This window comes from Brienomyrus brachyistius, chromosome 11 (genome assembly GCF_023856365.1).
Source record: "Brienomyrus brachyistius isolate T26 chromosome 11, BBRACH_0.4, whole genome shotgun sequence".
NCBI classification, from domain to species: domain Eukaryota; kingdom Metazoa; phylum Chordata; class Actinopteri; order Osteoglossiformes; family Mormyridae; genus Brienomyrus; species Brienomyrus brachyistius.
Window position 1 is genome coordinate 10,935,424 of NC_064543.1, and position 18,021 is coordinate 10,953,444.

Consider the following 18,021-nt stretch of genomic DNA (forward strand, 5'->3'; position numbering starts at 1 on the left):
AGCGGTCGGGGGGGGGAAAAAAAGGGGGTCCGCTGGCAGGCGGACGAGGCAGCTGCTGCTGCCCCCACCCCGTTTTTATTCCACAAGTGGCTTCAAGAGAAACAGTTAACCTCCACCGGGATCTTTACTCATGGCCAATATCACCACACTCACGGTCCCACGCCAGGCACCACGGGCTCTGATTGCCGCAGCACATATTACAGACCTCCGCCAAAGTCACCCCCGTCAGCACCCTGAAAACTTTGAGCAATTCCTCAGAACGGCAGTGGGTCTCTTTGCACATGTGGGTGCTTCTCTCGGGGGGGGGGGGGGGGGGACTGATGCGAGCGTACGCACTGCTGCCCCATTTTCCTGCAGAGGATAGTGGCGAGGGCTATCAACGGGACGTGCATAAAGACAGCACGCTCCCCGGGAGACAAGAGGAGAAAAGGAGCCTTGAAGAGTAGTAAAACTCTTTTTGGCACTGATTAGATCTCCTTCGAAGCAGCCCCACCCCCCCCTTCTGCAGCGTGCTATATATACACACAGTTTTCAGGACTCATTCATCAGCCTGCACTCTGCCTGCGCCGTATGTGTATGCATGTGTGTGTGCGTGCGTGAGTCTTAAGGGGGTACATGGTCTTTTCTTTGCGAGACACATCCCCTCCTCTGTCAGAAAACGAGAGAGAGTGAGAGTGAGAGAGAGAGAGTGAGAGAGAGAGAGAGAGAGAGAGAGAGAGAGAGAGAGAGAGGAAACAAGTAAGGGGGAGAATTGCACTTCAGATCTCACATGCCATGGAAGAGCATGCGCTGCTCTTCTGGATTTCCATGGGACTTATGTCCGCCATGGTCGGCGGGGCCATGAGGAAGATCCTGGCGACGCACGTCAGCGCCGGTCCCACCATGGTGGCCTGGCTGGGGGTCACCATGCTGGTGGAGCGACTTAGCTCGCTGGGCCTCCCCGCCGTGCTGGCGCTGGCTGCTCTGGGAGCCGTCTGCCTCCTTGTGCCCTACTGGAGCCCCCCGGTGGCCCCCCTTCCCACAGAAGGCAGGGCGGTCTTCATCACAGGTAGGGGCGCCCGCCAGCACCGCCGTGATTCTACCTACCAGCTGAGGCACTAGTTGCACAAGTTTCCCCTCTGTCACTCTATCTTTCTGCGCGCGCTCTCTCCCTCTTTCTTTCTCTCTCTCTCTCTCTCAAATGCACCGGCTTGCAAGACTCCAACATGCCCCTGACATGTTAAATTTCACACAAGCAGCAGCTGCATGACCCCGATCGAGTGTCTGTCTGCATCTGGGCTTCGGAAATGTCCTGGTGTGCAGCCCCTTCCTGGTACTACATCTTCAGCACAAACTGTTCCCAGCATGCATATGCTCTCATTTATGATATAGCACACTGAACCCCTAAACACATATTTCCTATCTAATTTCAAAACTAATGTAAGCCTTTTGGTGCAAACCGATTACCTCCACTTCACTTGATGTACTGTTTGAAAGCATAAGTTCTTGTGATCAAGCTAAGTTCTTATATAACTCTAAGGATAGCATCTCTCAGTGGAGTGTGTGTTAAATATTAATGAGCTTATTAAATCCTTTTTATATTGAAGTAATCACCGGCTCATAATCCTGTGTATTTCTTTACAAGATCTGCAGCCAACATCTGCTGTAAATTGCTAAAACAGAATTAAATGATTAGTGCTTTAATGCTGTATGTAATGAATAACTATATTAAATCCCTGAGCAAAGTCTGTATATAGTATATAAAATACTGTGCTTGTGTAAATGCCAGAAAATTACCTGTAACCAAATTTGGGTTTCTTTATGATATTCCCATGTGATCCATATGACTGAAAATTACATTATATTTCATGAGCCTTCTTGACCTTATTAACATCATGAACTCATTAACAACACATATATCTTATTGCCTAAACTTTCAGTGAAATCCAGACATACATTACTTGTAGACTGAGCATAGCCAATGGCATTGCTAATCCTGCTCTGTGACCATAGCAGTTAACCTGAACCTCACAACACCAAAAATGCGGAGACTGATTCTTACAAATGTGATGTTTTTAACATGTGTTTATTATTATTGTTGTCATTATTTTAAAAATAGTTTTAAGAGCTATACTGCCCAATCTGGTCTTTAGAAACCAAAATGCATTACATATTTGCCGTGTAAGTATCCTAAATAAATTAAATCCATACTTATTACCATTAATCCTAAATATGCATAATATAGCCCAGTGTCAACACTTCAACTCCAATATTTTACGTCACACACTTCTGTACATTATAGAACCCTTATGCAGATCCACATAACGCTTTCGCATGGGAACATGTTGCTTCAAGACTGGTATTAGGTGAATGGAGCAGACCCATATAGAGATATAAAAGATTAGCTGTACTTTATGGTACCTGCTGCAAGCAAGACAAAATACTATCGTACTTCCCCGTTGATTAAAAGCGCGCACACACACTCACACTAAATAAACACCATTCTTCTCTGGCCTGAATCCAAAGGTGTGGGCGGGACAAACAACTTTCCGAAGTGAGAACAGAATTTATCTGCTTCATGCCGAGTAACGACACGGAAAAATGTATGCTCACCGATCTGTTTTATAAAGAATCCCGTGTGCGGTTTCGCTCTCTTGCTCCCGGCTGTCTTTTAATCTGCAAGAACAGCGGACGCTTCATTATGTTCACCTGCCCGTACGCAATCTCCATGACCTTCTCACAATAACTGTCTTTAAATCGTGTTTTAACCAAACATAAATATCATTTACATATAAAAATGCACGTAAATATGTTACAGGTTGTCGCTTAGACACTCTGGAGCAGTTGGGATTATTTTATGCTGATGGTCGGTTATTCTTTACATCGGTATCATGAAATATCAATGCATGAACCCAAATCGACACCGAATATCCAGTCAAAAAAGGTGGAAATATCTGCACGACACTTAGAGCAGGTAGTTACCCCTGGAACACCTGTGATGCTGCTTCAGCCTGCTTTCCACATTGCTGTTTACCTTGCCCGACTATAATGTGTATGGCACCAACATGCATAAAACATGCAAACTAAGAACCTAAGCACGTTGGTCTGACCGTAAAAACAGCTTTTAGGGCAAAAATACTACGTACCTCAAGGAAGAACAGTGTATTAGAATAGTTATAGCTGGAAATTAGAAAACATAGATATGAATTTAGTTTGAAATAGATGAGTAGGCAATTTAAATTCCCATGGAAACAGCATTAACCAAGTTTCAAGCCAACGAGCATAGTGTACCGGCAAACTTAAATAATACGTGTTATAAAGGTTGATGTACGTTTCACATCGTTTGATGGTTTAATAATGCACTCATTTATGATCGCATACTCTGTGGTGAGTAAAAATTAACGTTGTGTACACAATGATACATTAAAACGTAAGATATAGCGTGCGGAGAAGGAGCGTCCCAGGTTTATGATTAAAAGCGTCGAGCAGGTACTTGGACTTAGTGGGCTGCTCACTTCATTACCAAATCAAAAGTTTGTGGGTATGCATTGACAGTTTGAAAGTGACCAAATAAAGCTGGAAAATAATTGCAGTGGCTGAGGCTGTTAAGAGGCAGTCTAATGGCATGGAAACGAGACTCGGATCACCTTCTTACCCAATGGCTTAAGGGGCGAAGTTTCCCCGCCCGACGCTCAGTACAAGCCGCCGTGCTTTGGCATAATTTACAGCTCACTAAGCTGAAAAAGTTGAATTTCATCCAATGACGCTGTTGTTGCCGTTGGAAGTGGTGTCATATTTCTTTATCACTAATATCCGGGAGAGACCAGGATTTCATTTGTGCATTCAAAGACTACTCAACGTTCAAAGACACGTCGCTGTTTTCGAGGAACAATGGATAATTAAGCGAAAACCAGTAGTAGGCCAATGAAACAAAGTATTAAGGATTCAAGATGTGTTTTTTTTTACAATCTAACAAGTGCACTGAAAAGCTCACTCATTCAGCCGCACCTAGTACAAAGAACAACTTACCGGGTACAAATATGCAAGAGGTGCAATGATGCTGTGAAAACAAGTGGCTCTTACACTTTCCAATACCAATAAAGCACAGATTTTACAGTAGTCCAGATTTAACTATGAATTATGTAGACCACGTGAGGGCATGTAGTATTATACATTCTGATGTCACTGCCAGATTTCAGGACTGAGAATTGCTCCTAATAGACATTTCATTAATTAATGGACTTTTCCTGACCTGTATTGTAACTTTGTAAAATAAACAAACAAATAAATAAATAAATAGAAATGGAAGGGAAAAATGTTAAACCTCTTATGAATCAATTTAAATGGCAGGGGGATCGCCAGCATACCTGTGGGGATGAAAGCTTGAATTGCACAGACTGGCTCAGTTTCCAACTTGTTCAGTGGGTCACTGTAAATTAATGTGCTGAACGGGAGGGTATATACCAGCCCTTGTTCATGTTACCCGCAAGAAATACTGCTGTAAAGCCTTATGCTGTGTTTTTTTCTAATGTTATTTAACCACATTTAATCTGTATTTTTATTTACATAACCAAAGTCAACATGGGAAAATAATGTCTTGGGTTCATTTTAGGAATGTCTGTAAGGTAGTTTACAGCAAGAGAGCTTGAATTACAGCCAGTTTGCAGTACTTATGGCCGAGTACTAGATCTTCCCACTAACCCTGTCCATTCAAGTAGGCAGCAAAACAGCTTGATGATGTAGAACAAGTTTTGAAGCGTAAACTGTGTGTGTGTGCGGGGGGGGGGGGGGGGGGGACTTTACAAGAACAGCAAAGTGGAAATAGCTCTTTTGTGTGTTTTTAAATAAAGATCAGAGATTAAAGGGAGCCCATATCCAGTTGTTTTTCCTCATGATGATGGCACAGAAAAGCTGAGTCTCCGGGAAACGTGGGGGCTCTGCTTCTGAAGGTTGGCTTTGTTTTGACTCTTTTAACTGCAGCAGGGAATGGTTTAATGGTACACTGACAGGTGAGATTAAACAGCTCATGCAAGTGTTAATGTGCATTGGTTTCCAGGCACGTCCAGTGCCACCAAGGGAGACCAAACATATTGCCTGTTCCTGGAAGTATCGCAGAGGCGAAAGCACAGCAAGGTTGTCACTTCCAGTCCCATGGGTTCTATTATTGTAACTTTGAGCAGCTATTTAACCTGCTTTACCTCAAATATACTATGAACGAGACGAGCTATAAATTGATATTTCCAGCAAAAACAGCAAAGTAGTTCTTTGGTACCAGCCTTTTGTTCTGGCATTTCAAGAAACCTGAAAGGACACTTTCTGCAAGCTACGATCGATGTGTCTCACTGGCACCAAGATCCGCATCACATAGCATGCATTTTTCTCATGCCACAGTACAAAAACACTGATTGCACTTGTTTGCATTCAAAATAATGATACTGATCTGCCCCATTAATCTTCACATTCGTTTGTTATGATTTCAACACGTGGCAGTTTTCCGTCTGCTTTTTAATGAATGCATGTAGAACCCTATCTACACATTCAATTAGGTGCCCAATTTGGTTAATTGGCTAGTAATCGCATGAGCTATTTCTGTGTAATATTTTAGGGACACCACACTGGTTTTTGTTCTTAATTCCGCACGCTCGGGGGGGGGGGGGGGCTGGTTCCCTTCTTGGCGCAGTCATCTCCATCATCACTGTACACCGAGGTTAAACTTCGTAGACTGTTTCTGAGTAAACAAATTCCACACCATTCCCATCTGTTTCGACGTGCTATGTGCCTGCTGTAATTGCCCATTGGGTATTGATTGTGTGCTCTCATACCATTCGGTTTCTTTCATCGCTAGACGATTCTCAGTTCTTCCCGAGAACATGCTGAGTTGTTGTTGGGTAAAAAGCAAGCAGAGTCAGATACCATCCGTCGTAGCCGCCACTTTTATAGGACTTCTGCCTCTTCTTTGTCTTTTTTTTCCCCTTTCAGCCCATTTGAAGCTGGTGCCTATTAGCTGAAGTAATTCGCTGGCTTATATGGGTCACCGTGGTCTCCCTCAGGTCAGTGCGCAGACTGAAAACAAATAAAGCGAAAATAAAGAGTGTACTCAAAAATAGTTGAGTCAACATACTGTTACGATGTTATCAGAATCATTTTGGAAACCATCCAAGGAATTCATTGGGAACCCAGCACATTCAAGTAATTTCTGGTTAATCTAATGTGGGTGAAAGACTAAAAACATCACACGCAGACAGCGAATCTCAATGGGGGCGTAAACAAGATTATTGGCTTTTGTCTCATTTGTCGCAAGCCTTGCCAGCAGCATGTCAATATTTGGCTAACCAACACGCTACTGCTTGAAGTTGATTGGCACGAGAGATCAGATCAGTAAGCATGACTTGCTCTGCCGTCCTCGTCCTGGTGAGTCACACACTAAGTTGAACCTCTCACACTCCAGGGAACTCTGTGTGCTGTTTATTCAGCAATATTAACCCAATGTCACTCAACAGATTTACTTTACGCCGCCAAACCACGGGTGTGCAGTTTTACGCACTGTTCTTGGACGATGTCCAGCATCAGTCTGTAGTTGAAAGGCCCTGTAAACTCGACTCTAAAAATATCTTCACTACACAATCTTATGCAATTGATACAGCTTCACCTCACCCTATTACGGTTTGTCAACAGCAAAAACGAAACGTAGAAAAAAAAAAAAACAGACGAATGAAGCCATCGTATTTTGAGGCTTTCTTATCAAATCGATTGCATGCATCTCATTTTCCATTTTGATCTTTAGTTTGAATATTGACATGGTCTGTTGTGGCAAAAAAAGAATTCCAGTGGCTGCTCTTGACCACCTCTTAAATGAATTCCTAATGATGAAACCTTTGTTTTGTTCCATATATTTATTCTGTGGAAACCGAGTGATTCTGTAAGGTGTATTTGTAATTTAACTGGAACGTGAAAGAACAATTTCACTTTTCAGTAACTTAAAACAAACATGGGTTACGCATTTAATCGGGCCAATTTGTGTAGTCTTTGGAATACAGCTGCTTGACTTTTATGGTATTTACATGTGACACATGTCCTGAGATCTTTTGGCGTGATGGTCCTGCCCACAGGGTACGGAATGCACACAGGATATCTGGGCTGCAATAGGACACAGCCTGACCTCCGCATGATTCGTGAATCTGGCATGTATCCTCAGACCACCTTATCTTATGATAAGGTCCAGCAGAAATATGAGTTATGGAGGTGTGATTATGATAACAGGGCAACTCGTCTTTCATTATGAACATGTCGTTCAGGGTAAAGGTGACAAGTGTTAACTTTCACCAGAATGAATTGGATGCATATGAAACCATCAATGCATTGTTCACTGAAATGCTTATCATCCTCTTATTGTCCGTCCATGGCGGACTTTTCACTCCTTAGTTAACAATCGATAGAATGTCAAGTGTCAGGTACACATACTCCCTGTACTGGACAAAATGTGACGTTTTGTGATGTATTTCTTGAAGGTTTTCAGCATGCCTTTGTGTTACTCATTTACTTATTGCTAAATCAGGAATGATAGGCTACACCTAGAAATGTCATTCATCAGTTTTGAGGAAAAATAGACCCCTCTTTAAATTATAGCCTCTTAGATGCTTGCAATAGTGCCAAAGTCCATTTGAGTTTTATATTTAGTTCCACTAAATGGTAGTAAAACCTCTTTGCAAACTTACAGCAGATTGTTCGTTTGTATTGTTTGTTACTCAGTGTTTACACATTTCATGAATAAGTGTCAAAACTGTGTTTTTCCAGCCATACATGTAAGGGATTATGTATCTAAAACTATGTTTGGTTAGAGAACAGGAGAGGTGGAATTCTTTTTTTGAGAAGTGCATTGGGCCATAACGCAATGGAGCATATCCTTGACTTTATATTATATGGATGGCTGGCTATTTGCAATGCATAGTCATGGGTTGTTGTTACCTTTGTGGTTACATATTTGTGAAAGTTATCAAGATAAAAATGCTGTTCATACTACGGAAAGCGATTCCATCCTGGGATAACATTCCAAGGGAAGTTTAGTGACATTCTGTGAAAGCCAGGTAGATCAAGTTGAAAGAACAGTAAGTTCTAGTACACCAAAATAAATCTGGAACAAATCAGTGTTCTCAAATGTTTAGATGAAGTACTGATACCTGACAAGGAACAAAACATCACACCGCAGAATGCAAATAGGATCTGTTCAATATTCCGGTATCATTGCCATGAAAATAGTGCATATTTAATACTGACTTTGATGCAGTCTCAATAATGTGACAATAAGGAGAAGGAAAATTCCCAACAACGGAAGTAAGCATGGATGTACCATCGTTTGTTAACTGGGTTTAACGCACGCTCTCTGTTTTCTGTCAGGTTGTGACTCCGGTTTTGGGAAGTCAGCTGCTCAGAAGCTGGACGCCCTTGGGTTCGAGGTGTTCGCCAGCGTGCTGGATCTGAGTGGAGAAGGAGCCCAAGAGCTGCAGCGCGTTTGCTCGCCCCGTCTTACCCTAATCCAGATGGACATAACCCAAGCTCAGGACATTCAGCAGGCGCTGGCTCGCACCAAGGCCAAACTGGGGCTCCGAGGTGAGATGCACATTAATGATAGCTGGAGTGGTTCCTAACACATGGGGGGGGGGGGGGGGTCAAGTGTTTCTCCACGTCTCATATTGTGGGACAGGCATAAACATTCATCTCTTCGACTTATAGCTCCCCGCGGGCAGTTCATCGTGAATTTCAGACATGCAGTGTTACTGACACGGTAATTGTTTTTACACTGGAGAAGGTTTTACAACAATTTTAATTTGCTTTATTTTAAAAAAATCCACCATATAAAAGTTGAGGTGAAAATAAGAAATGCTGAAGATGCAATTAATGCAACAGTGTAGGGGAGAGTTTGAGCAACTCAATAACTTAATTACAAAGGTCTATTTATTGCGAGGGGTAAATAAATCCTAATTAAGTACTGGGGGGACACTCGTCCTCCAGGTTCCTACGCTCTTGACACAGTGAGTGTCTCTGTTTGTATGCACGATTTGGGGGGTTTGTTTACTTAAAAAAAAAACAGTGTATTGGCTGTACAGGATGCTGCCAATATGAAATCTGACTCCTGGCAGATAGGGGCAAACTGGATCTCCCCGCATGCGGGGATCACTCGTCCTGTCACTCATCCCTCCCACGTTCTCTGTCCAACAAGCGCACACTTGCTTAGTCACTCAGTCACTTGCACTTTTCTTCTGCCCCACTGCACGCTCACCTACCCAGTAACCTTGCTCACTTTACAATTTCCAGCCGAGAGCTGAGGGGCCCGTTTGTTTCCATGACTCTCCACACGCAGAGTGAGCTCGGGCCCTCGGGCACACGTATCTCAACACGCCTCACACGCTGTGCCTCTTGTGTTCCACTGAATGTGCATGTCCAAAGGGGGGAGCTATCCAATGATATCAGAGTGTGTGGAGAAGAGGGAAAACGGCGGTGGGGGGGGGGAACGCAGACCTCTACACCTGTGGAATCCATATAGGATGCCTGGAATGCTTGATCGTGTTCGGATGGGAGGGGGTGGGGGGCGTGGCTTAGATCAAGATCCCATCTGGTCGATACAGGGTGTCCCAGAATGTCCAAATGTATCTTAAACAGCTGCAAGAACAATGAAGGAGATGAATCCACTGCTCCTTGTGCCTAATGAAGAAACGCCGCCGTTCCCGAGAAACCCAGCTTGGCCGTCGATTCGCTACACAGTGTCGCTGAAAACAGGCGATTATACAAGACGAGCTCAAAGAGAAGCGCTTAAAGCAAAGCTCCCGGTTCATATTGGGACTGGTGAAGCATGTATCAGCTATTATTGATGTCCATTTCCCATGACGGCAATTTAGTGCAGCTTGAATCATCACCAAAAACTGTCTTGTTGTGAACCAGGGAGGCAGGGAAAACAATGCTACGCTGAGAGAAACACAGGAGACGTTCCCATGCGCCCTTGACAGCCCTGCTGTTAAAAGCAGGAGCACCGGAGGACGTGTTAAAACATCCTGTTTATGGGCCATCCCAGGCTGCACATCAAGAAGGCAACTGCGGGACCAGAGCTGGCCACCTGCCAAGGGATGAAGTTCACATGTGAACACAGTCCTTTTAAATAGCTCCTGCTCCAGATTTTGCTCTCGCGTTAAGGTCATGTTTTGAATTGGCTCTATTTTAGAATTGTTCAAAAGATGTGAACGCCAGCTTAAATGAGCGTACAAGGGTTAGAACACACGATGTGGGATGAATGTGACTCCTCGGTTCCTGATATGAAATTTTAACTAGGTTCTTAGGAATTCTTGGGTTGTCATAGACTCCGTCTGGCCCTTCGTGGGCAGACTCAGAGCCAGCATATAGGTTCCCTTGAGTAGCTGGGGTTAAGGACCCCACTCAAGGGGTCCAACACTGTTATGATTACTGTCCACGGGTTTCAAACACACAACCTTCTGGATGCAGACATAGCTCAGTAGCCCGCCGCGCTACACAGCATCCCTTTGCGTTTTTTTGTAAACACTGTGTCGCACTCTGTGGCCTCTGGTAGCCTCTGAGTCATTCATTAGACAGCTGCGATAAGGGCTTTTATGTTTACCTCTAGCTGTGCGGGGCACCTGCTTTAGGTTAGTGGGTGGACTAACAGGGGGGCCCCTCATTAGCTGTACAGGCGTGAGCGCTACCAGCGCTGGCAGCGTCCTAGACTACAGTCAGCACGGTTTGTTTGTGGGCGAAGTGTGAGCATTTGGGGGGTTTGCTGCATCCTGTCCGCAGAAATGCGTGCACCCCCGTGAGCAGAACTGAGTCATGGAAGTCCAGGAGATGGAGACAGGACGACAAGACCAGCAGAGAAGCAGACACTCCCCAGCGCAGTCTCCATCAAACGTTTTGGAGGATCTATGTACGCACAATAGCTTTGTAGAAAGAAGAACTTGGAAAAATGAGTGTATATGTTTGCTTGCAGAAAATATGGGCATTATCAGAGAGGCACAATCAAATTAAACTTCACAGGGAACAAAATCAACACCATTTTATCAAAAGAAAAACATTCTAATAACAACACAGGGCTTTTTTTCCTTTAGTTATGTTAAAGGTAAAAAAAATATATAAAACAGAAAATGAAAAGTCAAACTGTATGAAAGAATCTGTACACTGTCCTTCACCTGCTCACCAAAGCAAAACAGTGGAGTTACTCAACAATCTAACAGAATTACAACATGATCTGTGAACCTTGAAACAGTAAGAAAAAGTAGATGTGCAGGTCATTTGAGCTCATGGACTTTATTCCCCCATAATAGAGACATGCAGAGGAAATGAGAAGCGCGAGATAGCTGAACAGTGTTTATATGTGGGCTTTGGAGTCTGCAGTGAAGGGGTCCATATGAGGACAGAATGGACTCATGGTTTGGGGCAATCGGAGAAATGATGGAAAATCATGCATGCAACAAAACATTATATTAGCTGTTGCTACCTGGTGGGGGGTGTCCAGTGATGAGACACGTGAACATGAACTTTTTCAAGACTGAATTTACGCTGATTTTGATTCTGGCACCATGGAATATTTATAAAAATTCCAAAAGCATAAATGGGTGATGCCAGGCTTTGACTAAAGGTCCACGTCCCTGTGTGTTCTGCTCCTGACTTCTTGTCTGTTTCTTGTATCATGAGTGTCCATGGGAAATGTCTAGACCCCCCGGCACGCGTGTCTGCTCTCCTCGTCCCCCTCTGGGTCTCGCTGTTTCACGTGGACACGGAGCACAAACTGTTCCCTGTCTGCCTTTCTGCTTTTGGCCCTCTCTGCACTCTTCTCTGCTCTTTCCATCTTGCATACCCCCCCTCCCCCACCCTTTTTTCCCTCTCGAGCACGATGGAATCGAAAACGAAGCAGGGGGTTTGGAAATCAGCATAAATCATGAAATCGGCTGCACTCTTGGAAATGTAAGGCAAAAAATTTAACTCGAGCACAGGGGAAAGGATGGAGGTTAGTGTGGGGAGGGTGGGCGTTAAGGAAACTACCTTAAGCAAGGGCACTTGATGTTACCGCAACATGAATGTCTGTGATTTTGAAACAATCGGAGTTTTCTGGATCGCCGTGTTATACCCATAACTCTCTGTTTTACTCCCCTTTACTCCTCTTTCTTTGTTTGTCCAAGCTGGCATCTCTGACAACATCCATCCAGATGTCTGTAGACCACCCAGCCATGGCAGAACATTCTGGATGAAACATAGTGAGAAGGGGGGACTGGGCAATTCCTATTGAGTTGAGCAAAGCTCACCATGCCCCCCATGCTTACCCCATGCCATCAGCTAGAAGGAAGCTCCTCATAGTAATTTGTTGTCTGTGTTATTTGGTGCCCCCACCCCCAGTGATGGACACCTGGTAGTGCAAGTGGTATGAGTGTCCAAGGCTTGTCATGTCAACTCTGGTACTGTAGGGTTCATCTACTTGAAAGCTGACCTGCCTGATCGTCATCTTCACTGAACCAGATAAACCCCATACCACCATTCTCCAAGCCTCACATACGCTTCACGCACAGCTGAACTGAGCGCTGTCACAGGGTCTGATCTCAGCAGCTATCAGAGGTGAGCTCAGCTTCCAGCTAAGTGACATCCAGTCCTCCTTGCTCTTTCTCGACAGGCCTTTGGGGGCTGGTGAATAACGCTGGGGTGTGCGTGAACTTCGGGGATGCGGAGCTTTCCCTCATGTCCAACTACAGGGGCTGCATGGAGGTCAACTTCTTCGGCACACTGAGTGTGACCCAGACATTCCTGCCTCTTCTGCGACGGGCGAAAGGCAGGATTGTGACAGTGTCCAGCCCCTCAGGTACGGAGGTCCGAAAGCATGCTACGCCTCTCCACTGAGATGTTCCTCATCTGCTGTTGCTGTGAATGCAATTGTCTGCTGTAAATGAAATTACTCATGATTTCCACTCTGTTCTACAAATCTGTGCAACCTTGCATCTTCCCTGTGCATTTTATAAACATTTTCGAATCCACTAAATGCTATGAAAATGTTGAAGGGTCATTCACCATTGCTTAAAGTCATGGAAAACATCACATGTCACTAAATATTCATCCTAGCAATACATCTACATATATCTGCTTTATATTGAGGTAATGTCCAAAAGAACATTTGGCAAGTTGCGGAACACCTGAAGGCCTAGGAGAACATCTGAGGAGACCATCAGATCGGCCTGTCTCTGTAATATTTGTGCAGCGTGGTGACACAGTGACATCATGTTATAAATGTTTTAAGTCTCAATCACAGCATTTCAGTCCAATGGTAGCACGTGAAAAAAATTGCCAGGTGGGCGAATTTCGTTCACTCACCGGAAATCCTGCTGGCCGGTGGATTTGGTATGGAAAAAATACGATGCTCTTGGTCCTGCAGCAAACACAACCAAAACTCACAGGCACACAACTCTGCAAGTTGTGCAAGCTGCCAAGTAAAAGGACTGGGTGAGCTTGACTGAAGAGCCAGGGTTGTTCAGGCACTTTGCTATGAACAGTCAATTCAGTATTTTCCAAGGTGTGTTTCTCCCCTTGAGCTGGTTTGCCAGAGAACCCCATCGAAAGGCTGCTGTTGAGCCCCCCCCCGGGCCTTCCCTGCTTGCCAATGCGTTCTCATTCACACATGCGTTCCCAGTATCAACAGATTCTAGTAGCAGGGCTATTTTTATCACCATGGCGTACTTATGCAGCGGCACGACCAGATGCGACTGTCGGGCACATGGGGTGAAAATGGTAGGCCATCATTCTGCATCGCAGATGCTGTCCCCAGCTGCAATTCTGCACGGACATGAGGCCTACAATCCAATTTCCAGCTCCGATGCTCAACGAGTATCGTGTCAGTAAATCATCCAGCAGTATGACTGGATAAAAGGCTGCGCAATTTGCTTTGAATAGGTGTCAGTTTACCGCATCGACTGTGAATGGTGTTGCAGTTTATGTCGTGCCACCCTACAGTATACTTTGCTAAGCTGTCCTGTTTATTGGATTTCTATGTTGCACAACGGAGTGTTGTGCTACACTTTGCTGATCTATCCTACCCATGTTACACCATTATGCACTGTGCTGTATCCTACCCATGTTACACCATTATGCACTGTGCTGTATCCTACCCATGCTATACCATTATGCATTGTGCAGTTGCATGCTGTGACGCGTGCCGCATGCATTACTTTGCAGGGGAGCAGCCGTTTCCCTGCCTGGCAGCGTATGGTGCTTCCAAGGCAGCACTGAACCTGTTCATCAACACTCTGCGGCATGAGCTGGAACCCTGGGGTGTCAAGGTGTCCACCATACTCCCCGCATCATTCAAGACAGGTACCGTGTGTCACACCGAGGACACTATAGTGCATCATGGGATATCGCACATCAAAGCTCCCGACAACATCAAAGCTCTGCCCACAGCAAGGTCCTGCCCACATAAAGCCTCCTCCCACCCCATTATAACACTAGTTGTTGGAATCACAAAAAAGTCCATGTAGAGACATAAATAACAGACAACAGAAAAGACTTGGCATTTACAAATGGGTGAAAAGATCTGGTTGTTATTCTAAACACGTACACAAAATCGGCCAGTGAAATTCCACCATGGGGTAGCTTCTTGGACCTCTGGCTATTGGCTAAATGTTGATACGTATCTGGCTTGCAAGCCACCTGCCCACAGGGTGCATATTCAATTGCAGAGCTCCAACATGTGCATCCGCATCCTCATGGGCCACCTTTCAAGGATTCACATGTGCAGATTGTACTCCAAGTCCAATCAGCCGTACCCTGGGGCATATGGCACGTTAATATAAGCAGCTGCCCAACCGTGTAAAGTGGTAATATGTTAAGTTACATAAGCTGGCTTTGATAAACACATCTGTTTTCAGTATAGTATTCATGGGCTTGCCGGGCCCCTGTCATTTACAAGCAGGCCATCGCAGCCTACAGTTTAAGGTTTGCCGGCAACTCCTGGACCTTCCTGTAGACACACGGGTCAGTAGTTCCATCCTGCATCCAGGGGGCCATGAGATACAGCTAGAGCGAAGGCGGCTTTGTTCCACTTCTGCGCTCACCTACCGCCGTGAGATGTTGCGTTAAGGGAAGGTGCTCTAAATCCCTGGATAAACTGTACCCGCGGTCGTCTTGACGTCGACGCTTCCTGTACACTTAATCAACCGGCTGCCCCTCCGGCAAAACTGAAAAAGACCAGAAGAACGAGATTAGGGGGGTGAGCGTGGAAGTCAGCATACTGGAAGTATCTAAACAGTACAGGTGGGGTATCCACACCCAGTGAAATGTAGTTAGGCAAGAAGTGCTGCAGTCCTACATGTGCTGGGGGAGGGATTCAACACAGTCACTGAATTGAATGGTGTATCTCAAACAAGCCGCCAGCCCTCCACACACACAGCTCAGCTAATAGAACATGATTCAGTGTCAACTAAATAAACACATGAGCACCAAATAGACTTGGACGGCATGGGGCTTCTTCTGAGCTAGCAGAGTTTACTTTGGGTTTACTTTGATTTAGGGATTGAAGTAAAAGCCCTTTGTAGACAGTGGCCCCTACTGGACACCTTCTGGATCACTAAACAGACAAACAGCCAAGACCTCATGTCTGAGTGACCCCTGCCCCCTGTCGGCATTTTTTTCTAGGTCAATCCAGTAATTTTGAGTACTGGGAGTTCCAGTACAAGCACCTCCTCCAGAACCTACCTCCAGCCCTCCTGGAGGAGTACGGCGAGGAGTACGTACTGGAGACGAAGCAACTTTTTCAGCAACATGCCAAGATGGCGAATGAGGACCTGAGCCCCGTCATCGACACCATCATCGACGCTCTAGTGTCGCCACGACCCAAGGTGCGCTACTACGCCGGCCCGGGTGTGGGCCTCATGTACTTCATCCACAGCTACTTCCCCCTGTCCCTGAGCGACCGCTTCCTACAGAGACTTTTCATGAAGAAGAAAGTGCTGCCTCGGGTACTGCAGAAGCAGAGCAGCGACACCAGCGATAGCCACAACAACAACAACATCGACAAAGTAGATGAATAAACGCGGATTGGCGCACGCAGAGATGCGATAGGACCACCCATTTAGCGTACTCACAGTGATGTTTTCCCACTGTACCCTCTTCCTTACTTGTGTTTTGTACTTTTTGAAGGGATCACCAAATCGCACCCAAACGTCTACATCTTACTGCAGGACATGGCACATATATGCGTGTAATAAGGTCAAACAGGGGACAGTAGACTAAAGTTCACAAAGCCAGACTGTTAAGTAGTTTTACTGTGCTGTCTTGAGAAGGAGGTTTTCTGCTGAGTGAGAATATATACATTGTCCACCTGAACCCTTAGATTGGTTAAATCATGTGACGTGTTAAAATCTCAGCTCTTGGGAGTTTTACTTACACAAAAATGTTCTGAGGGAAGAAGAATAATTGATTGGTTCAGAGAGATAACCAATCAGATTGTAGAGGAGCAGGGGCCTAGTAACTATAAGAGGTTGGACCAAGACATCTGATTGGTTCACTCCACCTCTTCTAGTTTCTTGGACCCACCTCCTCTACAATCTGATTGGTTATCTCTCTGAACCATTCATTTTTCGTTCTGCCCTCAGAAGATTTTTTGTGTAAGTAAAACCCCCATTAGCAAAATCTCAACCTAAATGCACTGACACGTATGGAAAAAAAACTGCCTGCCTTTTGTGTGTTTGACTGTATTTGTGTGCGTGCGAATGTATGCGTTCGGGTATATCGGTGTGTGCTTGTGTATGTATGTGAGCGTTTCTGTGTTTGTCGGCAGACTCCATCTGGGGTTTTGCCGTACACTGGAATCGTATTGTTTCTGGGCAGAACCGATCCAGCACCACCACTTCACCAACGCCACATACTGATTTGGGTTCACAGCACAGCGGCTGAATCTCACGCAATGCCTCAGCTCTCGGTTTTGTAAATAAACACCTTGATATTCAGTTTGGGTGTGCAAGGACCGAATTGCCAAGGGTCATTTTTGCTATATTACTCTTTGTTAGTGTTCTTTTCCCCTTATGTTGTTCTTTGAGTCGAAATATTTATGCCAGTTTCTCCACAAATCAATGACTGTGAATTTTGTAAAAAAAAAAAGAAAAAAGAAAAACATGAAATTGTTCACACAGTTAATTCTTTGATAGTATTAAAAAATTAAATATTTTGAATTGTCTCTTGTGTTCCTAAAGGTACCATGTTCAATACTGATGTTTTATTTCTCACCAAGATTTCATTGAATTATTTAAAATTTCTTGTCCTCAAATACTTCGCTGGAGTATATTTTAGTTTGCCTCTATGTTTCCTAATTTCTTATTCCGTTTTGATTAACGAAGTGGGAAATTTCCCACTCTGCCAACAACCAGCTATAAAAACAAAGCAGTTGTGGCCGTTTTTTCCGGCCGGTCAGCACACATACGAAGCCTCATTAGATAATGATCGGCAGTCTGTCTGTACCCATTCCGGGAATCTTCCCCAGGCTTCGTTGAAGCAGCAGGCTGGCAGAAGCCTCACAGCGGCTGGCATGGAGATTCCCTAACGCCAGTGGGATGGCGCTTTTGCTGAAAAGTGGCTGCCAGCCGCATCATTTGCTAGGACAGGTGCCCTCTCTCGCAGTTTCCATGTCACATGATGCAAACTGTCAGGTTGCATGAAGTCAAATTCCACTTTGGGCATTTCTAAAGCTACTCTCCATGGAACAGTATGATTTATTACACAGTGGCTCGGCGGGGAGCACGGTGGATTGTGGGTTCGCTTCCCGGCCCCTGCTCTGTGTGTGTGCGGCGTGCGTGTTCTCCCTACAATTGTGCCACTTTCCTTTGGATTCTCTGTTTTACTTCTGCACTCAGTCAGCTTGAGCCCTGCAATACATTGACATCCCATCCACAGTATCTCACACCCAATTTCTGTGGACAGTGGATGCATTATAATTAGAAGAGCATTAAGAGAAAATATGGTGCCTTGACCTATAAGTTGGTGGGCCTAGATATTTTTCGGATAATAGAT

The 18,021-nt window shown here is 44.9% G+C and overlaps 1 protein-coding gene across 1 annotated transcript; it reads left to right on the forward strand.

The window, feature by feature from the left end:
• The first annotated feature begins 522 nt into the window (after positions 1–522).
• Positions 523–17,186, forward strand: hsd11b2 (hydroxysteroid (11-beta) dehydrogenase 2). The gene is made up of 5 exons (XM_049031077.1): positions 523–1,048; positions 8,374–8,586; positions 12,644–12,829; positions 14,194–14,331; positions 15,652–17,186. Exons 1-5 carry the CDS (start codon positions 775–777, stop codon positions 16,044–16,046), a joined length of 1,206 nt encoding a protein of 401 aa, XP_048887034.1. The 5' UTR covers positions 523–774; the 3' UTR covers positions 16,047–17,186.
• The last annotated feature ends 835 nt before the right edge of the window (positions 17,187–18,021 follow it).